The 18,370-nt window shown below is 41.5% G+C and overlaps 1 protein-coding gene across 1 annotated transcript in view; it reads left to right on the plus strand.

The window, feature by feature from the left end:
- SYN2 (synapsin II) overlaps positions 1-18,370 on the plus strand; it is a 154,714-nt gene that overhangs the window by 45,483 nt on the left and 90,861 nt on the right. Inside the window, exons 2-4 of the mRNA XM_066326944.1 lie at positions 9,493-9,550; positions 12,276-12,367; positions 17,163-17,319. Of these exons, the coding sequence (XP_066183041.1) occupies positions 9,493-9,550; positions 12,276-12,367; positions 17,163-17,319 (307 nt within the window). The remainder of the gene's footprint in view (positions 1-9,492; positions 9,551-12,275; positions 12,368-17,162; positions 17,320-18,370) is intronic.

Consider the following 18,370-nt stretch of genomic DNA (forward strand, 5'->3'; position numbering starts at 1 on the left):
GAAGTCTGAAATGGCTGGAGATACAAACTCATGGAAAGAAATGTGGGATTTTTGTCTCGGGTAATCCTGGTTGAGCTGGCAGAATGAAAAATGCATTCAGAAGAAATGCCCCCATAACCACAAAAAGCTTTACTGAAAGTCACTAAGATTGGCTTTGGTTGCCCTTAAATCTTCATAAAGGAATCTGCCCTTTTTGGTTTCACACTGGTAGTGAATGTTACGGCTGGATTATCCAAAACATGAGATCCGCTAACAAGAAATCTTAAAAATAGCTTCAAAACAAAACACAATAATACTTCCGCTTCTGTCTGTAACTCAAGAATGCATTTTTTCTTTAAATTTTTTTCCTTTATTTCTTTAAAATTTCTTTTTTTCCGTCTTTCTTTTTTCTTTTTTCTTTTTTTTTTTTTTTTTTTTTTTCTTTGAATTAGCTGCTGGGCAATGGAACAGGATAAGTAATTAATGAGAATGGAGAAACTGAGACTGCAGGAGCTTGCAATGAAGTTAATGAATACAGCGCTCACCAGGTGTGTTCTGGTTGCTATGGAAAATAGGGGTTGGTTCAGAAAGTCATGAAAAGTACTGGGGGTAAGAAAGAACCCCTAAAGTGAAAGAGGAGAATAGATAGAAAAATCTAAAGTAGTCAGAAAGATTCACAGACTTGCTTTTAGGAGAATTAATGGCCGTGTCTGTGAATCCTGGTGCATTTCCTTGCGATTGTGCTGGTAGGATCTGAGGCATTTCTTGCTCATTTTGTCTGCTCTAGTTTCTTCCCTGGTCACCAGTAAAAAAGAGGAGGATTTGAGAAGACGCTGGCAGAGCGCCATTGTGTGGGATTTTGATAGGAGAGCTGCCTGGAAGCAATCCCTGCTAGAACCACAGGCTAATTTGTGTGGATGCAGTAGCAAAGCAGACTGAGTGCAGCAGCTTTCCTTTCCTGAGCTTGCAGGATGGACACCCCGGATCTCCAGCTCCAGGAGCTTTTCAGCACAGCCTGAACTTGTGTCCCAAGGGGAGCGGTGTGGGATAATCAGGAACACATTCTCCCTCTGAGCGCTGGCATCCTTCACCCGCCGGGAGGATCGTCCCTGCCCGGAGCTGAAAATTCACAAGTGAAAACATTTCCCAGTAACCAAGTGCAGATTGGGCTCTTACATAACCAGGGCTGCTCCAGGGGGCTCTGCCAAATGGCAGCTCCTCCATGGGAAAAGTCTCCCCAGCATCTGCTCCAGGTGAGGCACTGCCAGGGGCTGCAGCCCTGGGTGACCAAGGATCCAGCAGCAGGGAGGAGACCACGGGTGGATAATCCCACAGGATGAGCTGGGTCCTGTTTACCTCCTGTCCCTCTCCTGGGTGGATCCCACAGGATGAGCTGGGTCCAGCTCATCTCCTGGACACCATGGGTGGATCCCACAGGATGACCTGAGTGTGGGTCCAGTCCATCTCCTGGGCACCCTGGGCTCAGGGCTGTGTGAAATTCACCCATGGAATGAGCAGACAGAGATCAGCCCTACTCAGACCTCTGAGATTTTGGAAGAGGCTTTGCTGTTGTGTGCAACAAAGAACACAGAGTGGTCCTGTTCTCGCCCCTGTAGGCTTGGAGGGAATGAATCCTATTAATTAATCCTTCATAATTGAAGGATTCAAGTCCTAAAACTATGGATCTGAATCCTTCAGTTATGTAATTATTGCAACTCTAGCTTTGTGTGTGCCAGAAGAGAATCATGCTTGTTTGCATCTTTGTTGCTCCATGCCTCTTACACTGCCATGTTTTAGCAGTAAATCTCAGATCTGGCAGCACTGAGCTGTGCAAAAAAAATAACTAAAAGAGGGAAGGGGAAGGGCAGATTTGTTTGGATCCCAGCCTGTGCCCAGCACAGCCTCTGCTCCTCACAGCTGGGAGGGCTCGGGGTGCTGGGGGTTTGCAGCACAACCTCTGGGGACTCTGCTGCATCCCCAAATCCCAGACCTGAGGTGCTCCAGGTCCATCCAGTGCAAGGCTGGACGTGACCTGAGTGCTGCAGACCTTGGCTGGAGTAATTCTGCACCAAACCCTGGGGACAGCGTGGAGCTTGTCTGGTTCCAGTGCTCATTAGGCACTGCAAACTTGGCTCATTTTTGCTGTACAAATGATGAGAAGGGTGTGAGCCATGGTGGGATTTTGTATTATTTCATTGCATAGTTACTCCAGAATGAGTGTGCCTCTCTCTGACAGACAATTTTTGGTTTTAATTCAGCTCCTAATTAGATGCACCACGAGCAAATAAAGTGTCAGACACCACTGTCAGCAAAGTTCATTCTCATCTCTGGCGGCTTCCCCTTTGTCACCTCCTCACCCTGGGCTCTGTTTTGTGTTACAGATCCCAACAGACTGACCTGGCTTTGAGCTTTATGGGCTGTTTCTGTGGAGAGATTTTTAAAGCCTGTATTCCCATAGGGCAGGCTCACCTGGGGAAGAGATGTAATGCCCGTGTCTGGTGCCAGTTCATTGTTGTGGAAAACACAGCTCACTAACCAGCAGCACTGGAAATTTCTGTTGTTCCCTAATCTGTTGTGAGGAGCTGAAAAACCTCAAAACACAGGCTCTTGGTTACTTGGCTTTTTAGAGAATATTGAAATCAATAAACCAAGCACGGATATTTGAAGTGCAGACAAAATTACGTGGTTGTACTTCAGGGTGTAATATCAAACTACAAGGTGGTGAGTTTAGTTTTCTAACACACTTGGGAAGCCTGAAAACCGTGGGAAGGTGATACTGGCAAAAAACCTTTTCTACTTTCTTAGTATCCATTTGCAAAGAGAATTCTCTGCACAATGTAATTCCCGTGGCCATTAGGACTTGAGTATCTTGGAGTAATTGAGTTTCCGTGGCAGCACTCTGGACTTTCCTCTGAAAATGCATGTTTCTGAGGCTCCTTCTTCCCTCATAACTGATAAATTCTTCTCGTTTTCTGCTGAGCACGGTGCATGGAATTCTCCTTCCCTCGAGGAGGGGAAGAACCACCCAGCTTTTAGATCCATGTTTAGAGTCAGAGGAGACTCATGAGACCAATGGAAACTCTGTGTAGGTGTGAGGGAAAAAGCCCACCTTGAAAATAATTCATTCACTCACCTGCAAATAGCAGAGGATCATAGAAAGCATCAGCAATTAGCAGTAATTGAATCTCTCAGATGTCAGTGATGAATTTCCTTGTGAGCTGCTGCTAATGCTGCATGAAGCACATGGAGAGTGTTCTGACTGTTCTGTTATTGTGTATTTTCTGGCAGATTGAAGCAATTTACAAGTTGGGTTCATGCCTTTGGTGCCTGTCACCCATCCCTGAGCACAGGCACTGAAATATTCCCAATATTTCCAGCCTTAGAGGCAGGAAGTCCAGGGGTTTGATCATGTATCTGTTCATCAGTGATTGGGAGCCAGCCTTCAGCCACTCTCATCTGCATTTCTCCCTAGAAGAGAGAGCAGTAAAAGCCATAAACTCCTTTCCTTCATGCAGCTGTGCAGGTGTTAAACCAAGAGGAGGTTTTCTGATTGATCCACTCAAAAAAAAACAAAACAAAAAACCAAAAAAAACCCAACAACCCCAAAAAACCCCAAAAAAGGCCAGCACATGGTTGTCTTGAGTATAAACATAAAAACAAAAGTTTCAGCTACTTAAAAGAAAAAGAAATGTCAAATGCTGTTTTACAGCAATTCTTTGGGATTTTTGTTCAAATGGGGCCTCAAATATTCCTGTAATGATGCCAGTGGGAGTGCATGACTTGCATCTTCCCCCTCTTTCTTTCCTCCCTTTGGGTGGTTCATTCAGAACCTCAGAGAGGTTTTTGAGATGCAGTTTCTGTATTAAATTCAGGATGCTCAGGAGCGAAAATTCAAACAAAGTCATCGTCCAACACATTGTCTATGAAGTAACACTGTAGTGTCTCCAGGCATAAATGATTCAAATTTACCTCACAGAGTCACACATCTTCCTCAGAAACATCTGAAACACTTTGGAGAACTTGGTATAAATAGAAAAATTAAAAAGCAGATGCATTTCTGATGAAAAAATGGATTGGATTCAGTCTCCGAGGCTCTTTCACCCCATGCTGATTTATCTGGCTTTTCAGATGTTGCCAGTGGCAGTGTGGAGTCCTCAGGTTCACTTTATTTTCTTTACCTCAATAAGAAAAAATTAATTAACATACCTTTTGATTACCTTTCTAGCTGGTTTGGGCTTTACCTGTCACAAGCTCTTCACCAGGAGCTGCACATTTTTACCATTTATTCAGGATAATTCCTTTCTAAACAGGATTGCTCAATAACTGTTTGTACTCCTTTATCTTGGTTATCAGCAGATGAAATGGAAGGAATGGACTCCTTAGCTGGTAGGAAAATGCCAAATTTTCTTACTTTATCTTGGATTATTGTTACATTTGCTCCAGGAGATAAGGAATTCAGGGCAGCTGGTGCAGAAGATGCAGTTTGAGGCTTGAGCACCGAGCACCAATAAAAGCTGGATTCAGAACAGAAATATTTTGTAATTTGGCTGGCGATGTTTTCCTGCAGAAAAGTTGGAACTTTCTGTTCATCTCATGAGTACAAAATATTTTTATGACCCCAGCCCTGGGAAAGTGTAGTAGTTGTCCTGATGAGTCTAACAGATTTGGAAAAGGTTAGAAAATGTTGCATCACGGATTGGGTCTTCTGCTGATGAGGGAGTGAACATTTATAAATACTCTCATTTGTCAGCCAATTTGCAAAAAAAAAAAAAAAGGGAGCTCACAGAAGTTACATCGTGACCATAAATCTTGCAGAGAAGTAATGGGCTAATGGTAAATATTACATAATGGGAGGTGGGGGGTTTGGAGACATTACCAGCGAGGCAGACTGGTGTCTGGGCATGAAAGAGGACTTGTTTCACCTTGAGTGGGCAGAAAATGAGGCATTTTCAGCTGAGCAGGCTGTTCTAAAGAGCCAGAAAATTTCTGTTCAAGGGAGACATTGAGGAGTAGGAGGCACTTTCCTCTCTGCATCACATCTCCAGTAAAAACACCGAAACCCTCCAGATTAAAGTAGCTCCAGAAAACAGATACCCTCCAGATTAAAGCAGCAAAGATGTTTCTTGGGCTGGACAGAATGAAAGCTGAAATGATCAGAGGGGGGACCTGATCCATGCCAAGGGATGGGAGAACTTCTTAAAATAGAAAGGGCTGGTAATAAATTAGGAGAGTAAAACAAGGGATTGAGTTGGAGGTTATGGAAGGCTCTGAAGGTGCCACATAAAGCTGTCATGAAAAAAAAACAAACCCACCTTTGTAACAAGAGCTGTGTGCAGCCCAGAGACATGGAATCATTAATAATGCTTAATAGTAATGCTTAATAAAATTGTGGGGTTTATTTCCAGCTAGGCCATGGGGATTTTTAAAATAAGTTTCTAGAGCTGAATCTCTTTGGGCAGGGAAATGCTCCACTGAGAGGTGTTCCCTGTGGTTTTTCAGGAGTTTGGCCATTCCTGGGCAAGGGTTGGAGGGTTTGGGGTTTAAGGAAGTTCTTAACAAGGTTCTTTGCTCCAGGCTGCAGAAGTGAGGGAAGGGAACTTGTGGAAGAGGAACAGTGATTCCTGCTCAGTCTGAGCTCTGGGGTGGCTGTGCCCTTGAGGTCCTCTTATCAAATTGGCAGCTCAGTGATAAGGAGACCCTGCAGCCTGCCGGAATATCAGAATGTCACACGTGTGACAGTGCCAGGGTCAGGCCAGCTGGGAGGACTGTGCTGAGATGCACCAGGACAGGAATTCTTGCCTTTGTTCCCAGGAATTCTCTTTCCATCTCTTATGATTGACAACTCTGCTATAGAAATATTCGATGCAGTGATTTCAGGTACAGAGACACCATGAAGCCTCAGACATATTAGCAGAAGCACTTTTATTTATTTTTTTTTTTAATGAGCAGTTTATTTTCCCCTTCAAAATGCTGGACTGAGAGTGAAGAAGTGCATCAGTCATGTCCTACCTGGCAGGCTGGGAAAAAAAAAAAAAAGTAAGAAATAAATCAAATTTCAGTGGGGGTTTCTGTGAGTTGTCAGCTCCCAGGGTGGATGGCTTTGAAGGGCAATCCCTGTGTCCTTGCTGGGGCTGTGCTGGCACTGGAGAGGGCATTTCACCAGCTGAGTGATGAACAGCAGACAGAACTGCTGGCAGTGTGAGCCATGGAACGTGCTGGAATCACCTGTGCTGTGCTAGAGCCAGGGAAATGCTCTGCTGTGCAGAAAAAACAAATCAGGATTTTTTTATGTATTTGAAACACCTTTCATGACTCGGCTTCATTCCTTGTCCTTGCCGAAGTTCAGTGAGTGGAGTGAGTTCATGTCAGGCTGCCTCTATGGCAACTGCATATTCTCTGGTGGTTTAATTTTTAAAATGAATCGTGAAGCAAGACATGCATCAATATTTCAGGTACTTTGAACAGATTCTGAATGTGAGAGGCCGTGGCAGTGACTTCAATGGGCAGCATCCCTCCCACAGCTCTCTGCTCTCTCTGTGAGGTTTGGAAAGCAGGGCTGGAGTTCCAGCTGGATTTCTTTCCTTTTCTTCTTTACCTACAGTGCAAAGAATTCTCAACAATTATTAATTATTATTATTATAACAATTATTAACAATTAATCAACGACAGCAGACAAATGTTACCTGGTTTGGGGCGTGTTTGTTGTTTGATTTCACTGCTGCTCACCTCACCTCACACTCCTCAGGGATCTGAGAGCTGGTTACAGCCATTCCACACACCGTGCCAAGAGGAATAAGGCTGAACAGGAATTTAAAGCTACAATTGAGTGGAATTCTGTAAATCAGTAACAGCCAGCCAACAATTTCATTCCTCAGCTCTCCTCGCTTAAAAAAAAAATAAAAAATACCATAATGAATGTCACTGCCTCTTTCTTTTGTTGAAAATGAGAAATAACTGAAGCAGGGCATGGCTGAATTGCCTGGTAGAGTAAATAAAATGAAAACTGGGTTCTGTGTCACGACAAACATGTGCTAAGTGAGTCTCAGACTTTGTTCTAGTCATGAAACTTTCAGTTATTTTTTAGAGACACCAAGATGAATTCTTGCAGTCTATGGCTCAACACTTGGAGAATATTATGGAATATTATACATTTTTATAAAAGCTGTTGGCTAAAGCTGCTGTGAAATTGATTCTCTTTAAATGATTGAATGTCAGGTTTGTTTTCAAGCCTCAGATTGCTTAACTTCAGTCCTGACTACTCCTGTTTATTTTCAGAGCTGAAGTCATTTGTTGAAATGTGAATCATGCCAAAGTTCAGCTCTTTGGAGATTGCCTCATGTTTAAGTAGAAAAACTGACTTTAGAGTAATAACAGCTCACTAATTAACAGTTAATGAATATTTTGGTTATCTCACTAACACATACGTGCAGTGGACTTGCAGTAAAGAGCAGAAGGCTCTGCCTTGGTTTCCCAGTTTGGTGGTTTCCCAGTTCCATTTCTTCTCTCAAAGAAGCAGCAGTTGCTGGTATTTGTTGGGGCAGCTCTTGGAGGAGGTTTCATCTCAGGATGGCCAAGTTACCATTTAAATTTGAAGAAACTGTATTTAAACTGATTTTCCAGTGTCCAAGGGGCGGCTTCACCACAATGTAGCCAAGATAATTCTGCTTAAATTAGCTGTGTCCTGGGATGTGCAATGAACATTTACCTCACCTGTTACTGCCTCAGAGGTAAAACCCAGGAGCTCAGCCTGTTCCCAGCACAATCCAACCAGGACAATGATTGGAGATTCTTGGGGACCAGAATTGGAGTTGGGAGTATTTTTTGCAGTGGAGAATCTTTAGTTTTTCAGAGAGGCATTGAAGGTGGCTGTTGGTGGGAGCTGGGTGCTTTGAGACCTTCCTCCCTGCTCCGAGACAAATCTCCTGGGTTTTCCCATCAAACACGTCCAGAATCTCCAGAGCTTTCAAGAGGTGATGCTCACGTTCCTTTCTCTGGGATTCCAAAACAAAGTTGGAAAGATGATCAAGTGATTAATGCCATTTCTGTAAATCAGGTTTATATTGAACTTCTACTTTTAGTATCAGCAAAAACATTTGGTATCACTAAGCTGAGTGTGCACCTCCTAGAACAGAACAATGGATTTCAAACTTCATCTTTCCTGTGTATTTATTGCAAGAATACAGTTAATAATAATAATAATAATAATAATAATAATAATAATAATAATAATAATGCTTTCTTCCTTGTTTTCTTCTTCCCAATTGCATGTTTATACAGAATTAATGGTTGGGCAATATTTTAGTGTGTGATTTCAGTATAAACACTTCTACCATCCATTATTTGTAGCCTTAAGAAATATCCTTATTCCTTACAAAATGCTGCCCAAGGCAATGTTTTCATTTGATTATTGAGAAATTTGGGTCATCCACTATGGAAACCACAGTGGAAATAAATCATTAATGTATGTATTGATACTGCTTTCATGGGTGAGGTAGATTTCATGTTATAAACTAGCATTTTGTTGGGTGGTGGGAGTGGACAAAGCTGCTCTTCTTTCACACTTGAGCTGATGTTCTGTGGTGTTCAGGTTTTGAATTGTGCAGCAAATTTTTCTTTGTACAAGAAAAAAAAAAGAAGCAGGGAACATTCTCTAAGCTTTGTCTTGAGCAAAGGAGATGCAGACAGGCTGATCCCATATTCCTTCAACAACATCAGAGGGTTAGAACAATTCCTTTTTATCAACAGGTTCATCTTTTTTGTTGGAATTCTCTTTTAGTCCAAAGCAGGTACATTCAGCCTGAGGGATACAAGGGATGGATTCTTAAAATTCTGTTTGTAAGGCCTGGATCAGTGAATTCACTTCTGTTTTATCACAACAATCCTGCTGCATAATAATTGCTCATAAACTCTCCTTCACATTAATTATTTCATATCAAGTCAGTCTGGAGAAAGGGAAGCTGGTTAGGAAACCAACCAGACACTCAAGTATCTGACAACAGCAGTCTCCAGGGCTCTGATACCTTAAAACCAGTGTAAAGTTCCTAAGCACAGTGTTCCAAATAAGCCAGTTTTTCTAAAAGAACTGTGTGGATAAAGATGAAGAGGAGTGGTTGTTAGGATGCTGTTCAAATGAATTTCCACTGGCATTTTTGACTCTGAGAGCTAGATTGTACCTGGTTAATAGGACTCCTTTTCTATTATTTAACAGCTGTGAAATGGGTATTTCAGAATGTTCCGTCCTTCCAGTGCGTTTGCACTTCAGGGCTGGAAACCACATTGTGCCTTCCCATACAAAACACCGTGGGAGGGGATTACAGGGGTGGCAAGGAAGGGGAATGTCTATGTGCAGCAGGTTGGTTTAATTAGTATTTGTGTGTTTTAATTCATGTATTTGTGTGTTTTAATTAGTATATTGGCGCATTTTCAGACATTGGAGGAAATACAGGTAGTTTTCTATAGACACTGATTACAGAGATATAAATCTTTGATTTTTTCTCCTTTTTTTCCTTGCAGGGCCAAGGCTTTTCGTGGAAAAAAGGTCCATGGAGAGTATGACATAAAGGTGGAGCAGGTAACTGACTTCAGCTGGGTGTTATTTCTCTATCTCTGCATTTGTAGAAACACTTCTATTAAACTCCTTTTAAAACTTTTAAACTCCTTTAGAGGGGTATTATATACATGTGTTAAAAAGTGTGGATGTGGCATTTGGGGACATGACTTGGTTGTGACCTTTAATTAATGATAATGGGGAGTATTTGAGGGGGCTTTTCCAATCTAGATGATTCCCTGATTCTCTGTGCATACATGCACAGATTAATTCAGAGTTTTTATACCCCAAACCCCTCTCAGTTAAGGAAATGTGATGGTTTGGGCTGGGGCAGAGTTAATTTCCCCCCCTGTAGCTGCTGTGGGGTTTGGTTTCTTCAGTTTCCACTCACAGCTTTGTCTTTATCTCTTAAATACTGTTTATCCCAACCCCCAAAATTCCCACTTTTACCTTTCTGGTTCCCTCCCCATCCCTCTGGGTGGGAATAAATGTGGGGCTGAGCTGCCAGCTGGGGTTAAACCACAACAGCCCTGTTTTGGCACCCAAAGTGGGCTCTTCTTAGGAGATTTTGACCATAATTTTCACAGCATGAAAAACATCTTGTATTCAGGAGTTGTTGCTTAGAGACTGTGAAGTTCCCAGACACTCCATGAATTACATGTGGCAGTTCTGTATCACTGATTCCCCACTCAGGAATATAAATGTGCTCTGGGTGCAGTGCTAGCTTGTGGGAGTTTAAAAAAAATAAATCCATAATAAATAGGAATAAATATGGGTACATAATTTCGGGTGCTCTAGAATGATGGCTGTTTTATTTAAGCTGAAGCTAGGGATTTAAAGAAAGCTTTCCATTGATTTTGAGTCCTGAATTCCCCAAATGGATGCTGCTGTACGAAGCATCAGTCCTTGAGTTGTTTTGTCACTGGATTTTCAAGGAGTGAGGGAAGAATTCTCATTAAGTGTGTGGATCCAGCTGATCTAAATTCACTGTAATGGTCCAGCATCCCCTCTTTACACCACTGAATATCTGACACCCTTGGCTTGGGAGCATGGGAAGCTTTGCCAGGGGGCTTCAGGAGTAGTGAGGGAGAGGCAGGAAAAGGATTTGTCCATTCACACCTAGGGCAGAGCAGGCAGCTGACAGCACACACCCCAAATCTTGAACAGGAGCAAAAACTTGGGGTAAACCTGGAATTCCCTTCCTGTGCTGTGCAGTGGGACCAGAACTTTAACCAGAGAGAGGCTGGAAGTGTCTGAGCCACACAAATCCCTTTGTTACACATCAACATAGGAATAACAACTGCTGCAGTGCTCTGCTGCCAATACTGATTTCAAATAATATTTATTAATAGTGATTATTTCATTTTCACCCTGCCTTTCTCAATGTACAGTGTTTTTCTATCACATCCCAAGCTTTTAAAATGATTTATTAATTAGAGATATCTGTTCCGAGTCTTGGGGTCAGTTGGTTGAGTCTGGCATTTTCAGTGCCTGTACTGATATTTCATTCTGTCCCCATTGTGCCCTGCTGCCAATACTATTTATTATAATACTAATTATTTCATTTTTACCCGGCCTTTCTCAATGTACAGTGTTTTTCTATCACACACCCCAAGCTTTGAAAGTGATTTATTCATTGGAGAGAACCATTCCGTCTCGGTGTGAGTTGATTGAGTCTGCCATTTTCAGTGCCTGTATAAATATTTCATTTTCTCCCCATTTGCACTTTTTTTGCAGTAGCTGGGAAGTGTCCCCTGTGCTGTCCCAGTGATCCCAGAGGTGTGAGGGTGTCTGAGTTTAATGAGCAGAGCTCTGTGCTGCAAACCAAGCCCTCACTGCAGCAGTGGGAGGAAGAGTTCAGCACTCCTTCCCCTGAGCAGCAGGGTGTGAAATCCTCCCAGATCTGAGGAGGAATTGCAGTGATTCCATTCCTCAGGAGCAGACTAATGAGCATTGTGACACTCTCTATTCTGTGCTGCTGTCCGGGACAGCAAAGACACTTTTATTTATCCACCAGAAGACAGTTGGCTGCATTTCAACCCTTCTGCTGGGTAATGTCATTGTAAAGTGCCTTGAGAGTCTAAGCTGGTGAAAGGCTGGGGATAAATGAAAAACATCCTGTCCTTTCCTTTCAAATAACTGCAGATTCAGAGTACGGGAGCGGCTCCCTTTAAATTCCACATCTCCAGTGTGAGAAGACTTTTGAAAAAGTGCTTTAATTGAGAATTCTGGGAGACAATTGCTCATTAGCACCAGATCTTTTAAAAAGAAGAGTAAATGCACATGAAGAAAATCCAAAGGGGTGAGCAGTATGAGGAGCCACTAAATTCTCTAAGAAAATGTTGGTTTAATTGTGCTTTTCTGCTGTTTCCTTCAAAACTTTACGTCAATGTTGAGCCTGTATTAATCTCTTTGATAACATTGTGCAAAGCAGAAACATAATCCCTACATTTCTATGCAGACGTGGAAGAATAAATCCACTTGCTACTTCCCCACAATCCGTTCTCACAACATTTCTTTTTTAACCTTTTGCTCTCTTTAGATTAAAATCTTTTAAAATGTGATATGTCTTATTTGACAAATACTGCTGGATCAATGCCCTCTGGGTGCTCATTTTATTTCAAATGTATCTCATCAGCAGTTCAGGCCTGAAAATAAGGGAGTTATGAAAATAATGCTGAAAATAAGGGAGTTAGGAAAATAAAGGTAAAAGAAACCGGACTGACTAATGGGAGTCTTTTCTTCACAGGCAGAATTTTCAGAAATCAACTTGATAGCCCACGCTGATGGCAATTATGCAGTTGATATCCAAGTAATTCGAAATGGCACGAAAGTTGTCAGGTAAGAAAAACTGAATGGGAATCACAGCAAAAAGCAATAAATGGCATCATGTGTGAGTGGGAAAGGTGCTGAGTGCTCTGGTTGTGTCTCTGGATTCGGAGTGCTGCCCCTCGAGGAAAGCAGAAAATAAAATATCTTATTTGTGAAAACCTCTTTGTGACAGGGATGACACATTTGACATTTTAATCATGAGGAAAATGGATTTATTAAGGGAGTGAAGTCCAGAATAAAGAATACGTGGTTGGTAGTTGGGATTATTGATTTGGGTTTTTTGCTTGCTACAGAAAGATCCAGATTTGGTGATTTTTTAGGTGTCAGACTTTCCCAGAATAGCAGAATTTATTTCCAACATGGAATATTTTCTATTCAAGTCATAACAGCCCTCTCAGGGCAGTTCCTGGAATATTTCATCCTGTTTGAAATATTTCAGTTTAAACACCTCCAATTTCCTAACAACTGTTTTGTCTAAAAAGGAGGATGCCAATGAAGGCAGGGTAAATTTAACTTTTGGGTTTTTTTCAATGAGGACATCAACAGCCTCATAAATGTGAGGGGAGAAAACAGGGCAGAGTAAAAACTTAAGGAAGTACTAGCAAAGTTATATCGGCAAAATCATTATCTTGGCAAAATTATTAGCAAAATTAAATCCAATATTTTATTTAAATTGTGAGAATTGCTCCTATTTGGGCTGGTGCAGTTGTGTGTGAGTGAATTGTAGCAGTTGTTTGGCTGAAAAATTGAATTCAAAGGCAGAGCCACACATGCATGTCCTGGATCTTCATGGTTTGCAGAACATCTTTCCAAATAAAAGATTTGAAAATGTCTACTCATTCATGTAAAAAAAAAAAAAAACACCAACAAAAAATCTAACTAAAAAAACCCCATCAAAAACTACAGGAAAAATATTCAAAATAAGTTTATGCTTCAAAATTCCAACTCTTTAATCTCTGGCATGTTGTAAAAATATTGCAGTTTAATACAAAAACAATGATCTCGTGCCAAATCCACAAGATTGTTTCCTTAGAAGAGTGAGAGATTCGATTTTTCTTAGGCTTGGTGGAATTTTTTACCCAATGATGGAAGCTTTAGGAGCCAAGAAATCTTGATGGCTGCTCCCCAGTGGCTTTTCTGCAGGATTCCAAAAAGTATTTTAAAAAGTATCGAGGCCAAGTTACCGTCAAAACATATCAGGAGAAAATGAGGGCTGGGAACCTCCAGAAAAGAACATCTCCAAAGCTTTGCAGGTCATGAGAAAACTTGGTGAAAGTGCTGCTTGTGTTAGGAAAAAAAGGATCCTTGTGCCATCAGATAACTCTGAGAATGAGATAACAAGGGGTTTTATAACATTATAGTTTTATGGGCAGTTTATTTACCCAAATAGAACTATCTGAAGCTGATTAATTCCTGATGCTTTTCTGATATTAATTCCTGATCATTTTCCCTCAAATCTGGTGTCAGATACCTGCGGGTTTGGTTTGTGGTGTGAGAGGGAGGTGCAGACATTATGGGAGAGCAATTCTCTGTTTCTGAGAATTAGAATTAATTCTAATTATAGAATTATAATTACTCTATTAAACAATAGAATATATGATATAATATTATAGAATAGAATAACTATTGGAGATATTTGTTAACAATTTGAGGCCCAGAGTGACCTTGTATCACAGACTTATGAGCAAATTATTACTTAGCAAAATCATAGAAATGTCAATGACAAAATTTTGCTGGTTTAGCTTAGGAGGAAAAAAAGTATTTAACAGGCACCAACTTGTTTGTTTCTTGTGAATGAAAATCATACCATGAAAAATTACATTTTCTGTAACATAATGCTGAGATTTTTGGATCTTGGTGCTTGAGCCACAATTAAAATTTTTCTTTTGACCTCCTGCTGTATACAGTTACTCCATCCAGCATTAATTACAGAACTGGAACAATTATGGCAATGTATCATATTCCTTTGAGGAGCTCTTGCAAAGAAAACTGTGTTTCTTGATTTTTAGTGTTTAAAAAGTACATTCCCCAATTGTTCCATTAAAGTGGTCTGTGAGAGGACACTTTCTGTTCTTTTATTTGAAAACACAGCCCTGTCTGGGATGTGTTATCCCCCTTATTTTAATAATTAAAAGCTGCCTCTTTCTTTCACTGAGGGATCTGAAATTTTGATGAAGGCATCATTAATCCTCTTAAGTATTATATCCATGCTGGGCCAGTAAATTGGATTTCTGTGTTCCAAACTCTTGGCATCGCCCGTGAAACCTCGATCACAACATCTCAGAGCTGTGCTGCAGATAGGTTTTAGGACTCTAAAAACTTCCTAAGGATTTTTAGGCAAGGATTTCTTTACAGGTTTTGCTCATTGAGCTTCAGTGCCATTCCAACAACTCTTGACAGCAAATCTACAATGTTGATTTTGCCAAATTACCCAGGTTTGGTGTTGGTGTTTTTTGTTTGGTTGGTTTTGTACAGTGGTAAAACACCGGCACAGGGTGCCCAGAGAAGCTGTGGATGCCCATTACTGGAAGTTTCCAAGGCCAGGTTGGACAGGGTTTGGAGCTGGGAAAGTGGAAGGTGCCTTCTGCTAGAATAGAAAAGGAGCTTTAAAAGCTCCCTCCCAACCCAAACAGTTCTATACTTTGTGAATTTTAAGAATCCAGCTAATCTACTTTCACTACTCCATCCAAGCTGGGATCTCAGAACTGCTGAAGCAATTTTAACACGGATTTTAATTGTTTTGGTGGTTTTGTTCTACCAGACTGAGACTTCTGAATAGTTTTGTAATCTTCAGAGTGTCTCACTCCAGTAAACAGCTTGTATTTATTCAAGGCATGTAAATAATTTCCCCAATTTACTGTGCTAATTTAATTTACCCTGCAATTATACCTCTTTGAGGAGGTTGAAATCTTCGAGCTAGTCAAGCTTTTATAGTCATTCCTATAAAATTGGAATGCAGAAAATACTTTTTCAACAGTCAAATTTAGAAGTGAATTGCCCCTGTTCTGGAGGCTCTGTCCTGTTGGTTTGTGTTTTCTGTTTCCAATAACCTTCTCCAGTGACAAAATGTCAGGGTTGGAGTGAGGTGAAGATGGTGTCAGATTGTTGGCAAAGGTGAGGGGAGCAGCAGGGGAAATGCTGATCAGATACCAGAGAGAAAATGTGGGAAATGCCTTTTCTCATTCTCAAACATTCGTTTTGACAAGTCTCTTGATCAAAAGTTCAGTTGTGATTGTCTGCGTTATGGCCTGATTTCTTTTGCCAGCAATGTTGTTGCTTCATCCCTTACTGTCCTTAAAACAGCCTGACAATAATTCTGGAAAAAAAAATTAAAAAGATTGTTCCCCAAAAGCCCAAGTTTGTGGCAGAGCCCTTTGCGTGCTTTAGTTTTGGTTATCACTGCTCAGAAACTGGAGAACACAAACCATGGACATACCTAGAGGTTATAGATGTGATTTGTCCACCAGCAGGAAAACAACCTGAAATCCATGAGAATTTCTCTTAATTTCTCTTAATGGAACCCCATTATTGAGGGGATGCTGAACAGATCAAGGGTGTTGCAGATTTTCATGAAGCCATCATGGCTCTTTCCATCTTTTGTCACTTCCCTTTGGTTTGAAATGACAAAAGATAGAAAGGGCCATGGTGGCTTCACTCAGGAGCCATCATGAAGCTTCATGTTTTTCATGAAGCCATCATGGCTCTTTCCACCCCTTGTCATTTCCCTTTGGTTTGAGTGTTTTTAGTGAACCAGTCATGGCTCTTTCCATCTTTTATCACTTCCCTTTGGTTTGCTGTTCTACCAGCCCTTCCCTACTTCACCCACCAGCCATTTTCCCCCCTCTGCATATTTTGCTGTTGAAGGAAAACACTGGGTTTCTTATCTTCTTTTCTTCTGTTAGATCCAGGACTAATACTCGGGAAACACAGTGTTTGTGTTTGGACTTAGATGTTTAATAATTCTTATCTATCACACAGTCTCACAAATTGTGAGCTTTAGCTAACAAGGTAGAAAATGGCTCTGTCTCTAACGCTTTCCGAGGTCTTTTAAGCATAAATTTTCCAATTATGAGACAACACCTAAATTATTTTTACTTTTAACCCAATAACCAACCACCTGTGGCCCACAATGTGGATTTTTCTACCCAATTACAAAATCCCACCCAGACCCATGAAGAAGAAGGTGTAAAAGAAGGACTGGCCTCTGCCCTAAAACCTTAATCTTGCTTTATGTATATCACTATAGTCTAAAGCCTTAAACTCTAAATTTTCCACCCTGTGATATCACACACTTCTATTCAAACTACACTGTCACAATAGGACACGAAATAAAGATGCCTGACTCCAGTCAGGAGGCAGTAGAAATCAGGAGGTTTATTTACAATTCATTCAGCCCTTTTATAACCTGCTGTGCTAAAAGGCACGTTATTGGTCCATAGGGCTGACACCTCTGCCATTGGCTCAGTAATAGATATAGCAAACAATACCTGTTGTTATGGGAAAGGAACATTGTTTCCACAAGGTTGTTTTGGGAAAAAGAAAAACTGTTGAAAAGTTTCCCTTAAGAAGAGCTTCTTCTCAAGCTCAGAAAACATTGAGTCCACCCTGCACACCCACAATCCCAGTGCAGTCACACAATTTTGGAAGCCTCTTCAATGGGCTCAGGTCAAACGTAGTGTTTGCTTGGGGGGTCAGTGCCTGTCGACACAGAAAGCCTAAAATTCCTGGAAGCCTCATCTTCCAGGCTTCCAGGAGAAGCCTGTTTTGCTGGTGGTGGGTTGTGACCCTGCACGTTTCCTGGCAGGTCGTTCCGGCCCGACTTCGTGCTGGTGCGGCAGCACTCCTACAGCATGGCGGAGAACGAGGACTTCCGCAACCTCATCATCGGCATGCAGTACGCCGGCATCCCCAGCGTCAACTCCCTCGAGTCCATCTACAACTTCTGTGACAAGCCCTGGGTGGTGAGTGCTGCTGGGGCCTGCTCCCCACAGCAGGGGCTGGGTTAGAACTTTGGGGTTTTCAGAAGAGTGTTGGGTTTACGGGTTTTGAGTGAAGGCAGAGACCTGTGTGTGTCCAGGGCAGGCAGAGAACAAACAAAGGAACGGGTGCTTTTCCTCCAAGCAGAGCTTTCTTAAGAATAAAAAACCTTCATAATAAAAGGTTTATTATGAATAAAACACCTGAATAAAGACAATAAAGTGGGGATTTATTGAAGGCCTTCAACAGGCTCACCTTGGGCTGCATCCAGCATGGACAATGGGCACAAGGTTTCAGACAACTCCGAGTTTGGTTCATTTACATATCAAGGTTTAATCCTCCAATTAGAGCTTCAGGTAATGAAGTCATTGACCCCCAGTTTGCTCCTCCCCAGTTCAATTTTGTTTGTACTTTTTGGGGTAGGAGGCAGTGAGGTGTCCTTGAGTTCCAGGCCTGGAGAGGAATCGCTTTGTCTGACCAAAACCTGAAGACAGTAACTAGCACTTTATCTGAAGTTTAGAGTTTTTCACTAGAGCAGCACAGGATCTGAAAAATGTAAAAGATAAATCCTAAGGCATCCCCGCACCTGGAAATTTCTTGGGCCTGGCAATTCAGCTGCTGCAAAGACTTTCTTTAATTGCGTGTTTCGTTCCCCTTCATGAACACCAATTATCAATCTTCCCTCGCTGAGCACTGAAATAGAGGAAGGATTAAAAACCAAACTAAGATACTTAAATTATTTTTTTGTTTTCAAAGATCCAGTGTGGAGACAGAGGGGGAAAATCTTTGTAGTACAAATAGAGAAATGAGTGAGGCATGCAACGGAAAGCCTCCCCACTGCGAACACGCTTCCTCAAGTGAGGAAAGAGTGTTTATTCACAATTTGCCTGGGAAAAGCAAGCAGAGAATATTTCTCATATTTGTGGTTTTGAACATAATTTGAACAGGCTCTAGCCAGTGTTTTCCTCATTCCTGTGAGATTTTTGGGGCTCTGCTTTAGCAAGGAAATCTGAAGCAAGTAGTTTCCTCTTTTGA

Source organism: Sylvia atricapilla, chromosome 11, assembly GCF_009819655.1.
Source record: "Sylvia atricapilla isolate bSylAtr1 chromosome 11, bSylAtr1.pri, whole genome shotgun sequence".
Classification (NCBI taxonomy): domain Eukaryota; kingdom Metazoa; phylum Chordata; class Aves; order Passeriformes; family Sylviidae; genus Sylvia; species Sylvia atricapilla.